Consider the following 1,962-nt stretch of genomic DNA (forward strand, 5'->3'; position numbering starts at 1 on the left):
CGGGAATAGTTTCATCAGGTTGGTGCGTCACTGAATAAAGAGACTCTTTTTACATACTAGTAACCATTGCTTTATTCTCAGCAACATTTCTGTGTCTGTCACCTTCTTCAGGGCAATTCTGACTGGTTCACATTGTACTGCAGGACAGGTGTCACTGCTCACAGTTCAGATGGAGAATAAAGCAATGGTTGTGTAAAAAGAGTCTCTTTATTCAGTAAACAATATAACCTGTAACACACCACAGGGACATACCTGTGCTGTTAGCAAGTAAACAGTAAACAAGTAAACAATATAACCTGTAACACACCACAGGGACATACCTGTGCTGTTAGCAAGTAAACAGTAAACAAGTAAACAATATAACCTGTAACACACCCCAGGGACATACCGGTGGTGTCAACCTGTAAACAATGAAGCTGTAACAAACATACTCACCTCGTTAATGGATGCCTCGTTAGTGGATGCCTCTGTGCTGCCTTGAGACGTGGGGACTTGTTGGGTGGCTTCAACTGTCGGAATGGTGTACAGGGAGGATAGCTATGATAAATATACTACAGAGATAATTCTATCAGCAATTGGCACTAAAAAACAAAAAAGCACATGTTATCTTGAATTTCATTACCTTGAATTGTAAAGTTCAAATTTCACATGGTGTAGGATGGGTCATAGAGTCAACAATTATCTCTGCCCTGTGTACATTGCATGGGTCATAGAGTCAACAATTATCTCTGCCCTGTGTACATTGCATGGGTCATAGAGTCAACAATTATCTCTGCCCTGTGTACATTGCATGGGTCATAGAGTCAACAATTATCTCTGCCCTGTGTACATTGCATGGATCATAGAGCCAACAATTATCTCTGCCCTGTGTACATTGCATGGATCATAGAGTCAACAATTATCTCTGCCCTGTGTACATTGCATGGATCATAGAGTCAACAATTATCTCTGCCCTGTGCACATTGCATGGATCATAGAGTCAATAATTATCTCTGCCCTGTGCACAGAATGCATGAGCAGAACCAGGGACTGACCTGCCCATGGTGCTAGGATGTCTTCTGTCTGGCAGGCTTTGTCCTCTACCTGTGACACCTGTCCCGCCGGTGACACCTGTCCCACCTGTGTCACCTGTCCCACCTGTGACACCTGTCCCACCTGTCCCGCCGGTGACACCTGTCCCACCTGTGTCACCTGTCCCACCTGTGACACCTGTCCCACCTGTCCCGCCGGTGACACCTGTCCCACCTGTGTCACCTGTCCCACCTGTGACACCTGTCCCACCTGTGACACCTGTCCCACCTGACTCCTTTTGTACCTGTGCAGCTCCTGGTTAAGCTTGTCCACCTGTACAGGAACAGGGCAGCAGGGGGTAGATAATTGGGAGACAGCAGATCAACCAAGCAGAGGTGTGGTGTGAGTCCCACTCTGCCATGGTGCAGAGTTTTAGAGGAGTTTAATTCAAACTAAGGCTTCTTGAGGGGGGATAATTATCAGACAGGTCACAGTTAAAGACTGTGGCTACATGTGACCTAAAAGCATCCCTGGTCAATCTGAATTTTATTGTATGCTTGTCAGAAAATCTGCTCCCCTGTGTAAGGGATGCATGGTTAGGGAATGGGACACAGTGCTCCTGTGTAAGGGATGCATGGTTAGGGAATGGGATACAGTGCCCCTGTGTAAGGGATGCATGGTTAGGGAATGGGATACAGTGCCCCTGTGTAAGGGATGCCTGGTTAGGGAATGGGATACAGTGCCCCTGTGTAAGGGATGCCTGGTTAGGGAATGGGATACAGTGCCCCTGTGTAAGGGATGCATGGTTAGGGAATGGGATACAGTGCCCCGTTTCCTCTTTGATTCAAAACTTCATCAAAAACTTGGTTAATCTGCCTACAAGGCTGTTGCTGCAGTATGCAACTTAGTAAGTAAATGTGCACATAACGAAATATCCAGTAGTAACTTAGT

The 1,962-nt window shown here is 46.2% G+C and overlaps 1 protein-coding gene across 1 annotated transcript in view; it reads right to left on the minus strand.

Annotated features, from left to right (window-relative positions):
- Window positions 1-378: 378 nt before the first annotated feature.
- Window positions 379-1,962, minus strand: part of LOC118405628 (angiogenic factor with G patch and FHA domains 1-like) — a gene marked incomplete at its 3' end in the record, with an annotated part of 3,313 nt that continues 1,729 nt past the window's right edge. Inside the window, 4 exon segments of the mRNA XM_035805192.1 lie at window positions 379-401; window positions 436-509; window positions 1,035-1,155; window positions 1,246-1,344. Of these exon segments, the coding sequence (XP_035661085.1) occupies window positions 379-401; window positions 436-509; window positions 1,035-1,155; window positions 1,246-1,344 (317 nt within the window).

This window comes from Branchiostoma floridae, chromosome 2 (genome assembly GCF_000003815.2).
Source record: "Branchiostoma floridae strain S238N-H82 chromosome 2, Bfl_VNyyK, whole genome shotgun sequence".
In the NCBI taxonomy this organism is placed as follows: Eukaryota; Metazoa; Chordata; class Leptocardii; order Amphioxiformes; family Branchiostomatidae; genus Branchiostoma; species Branchiostoma floridae.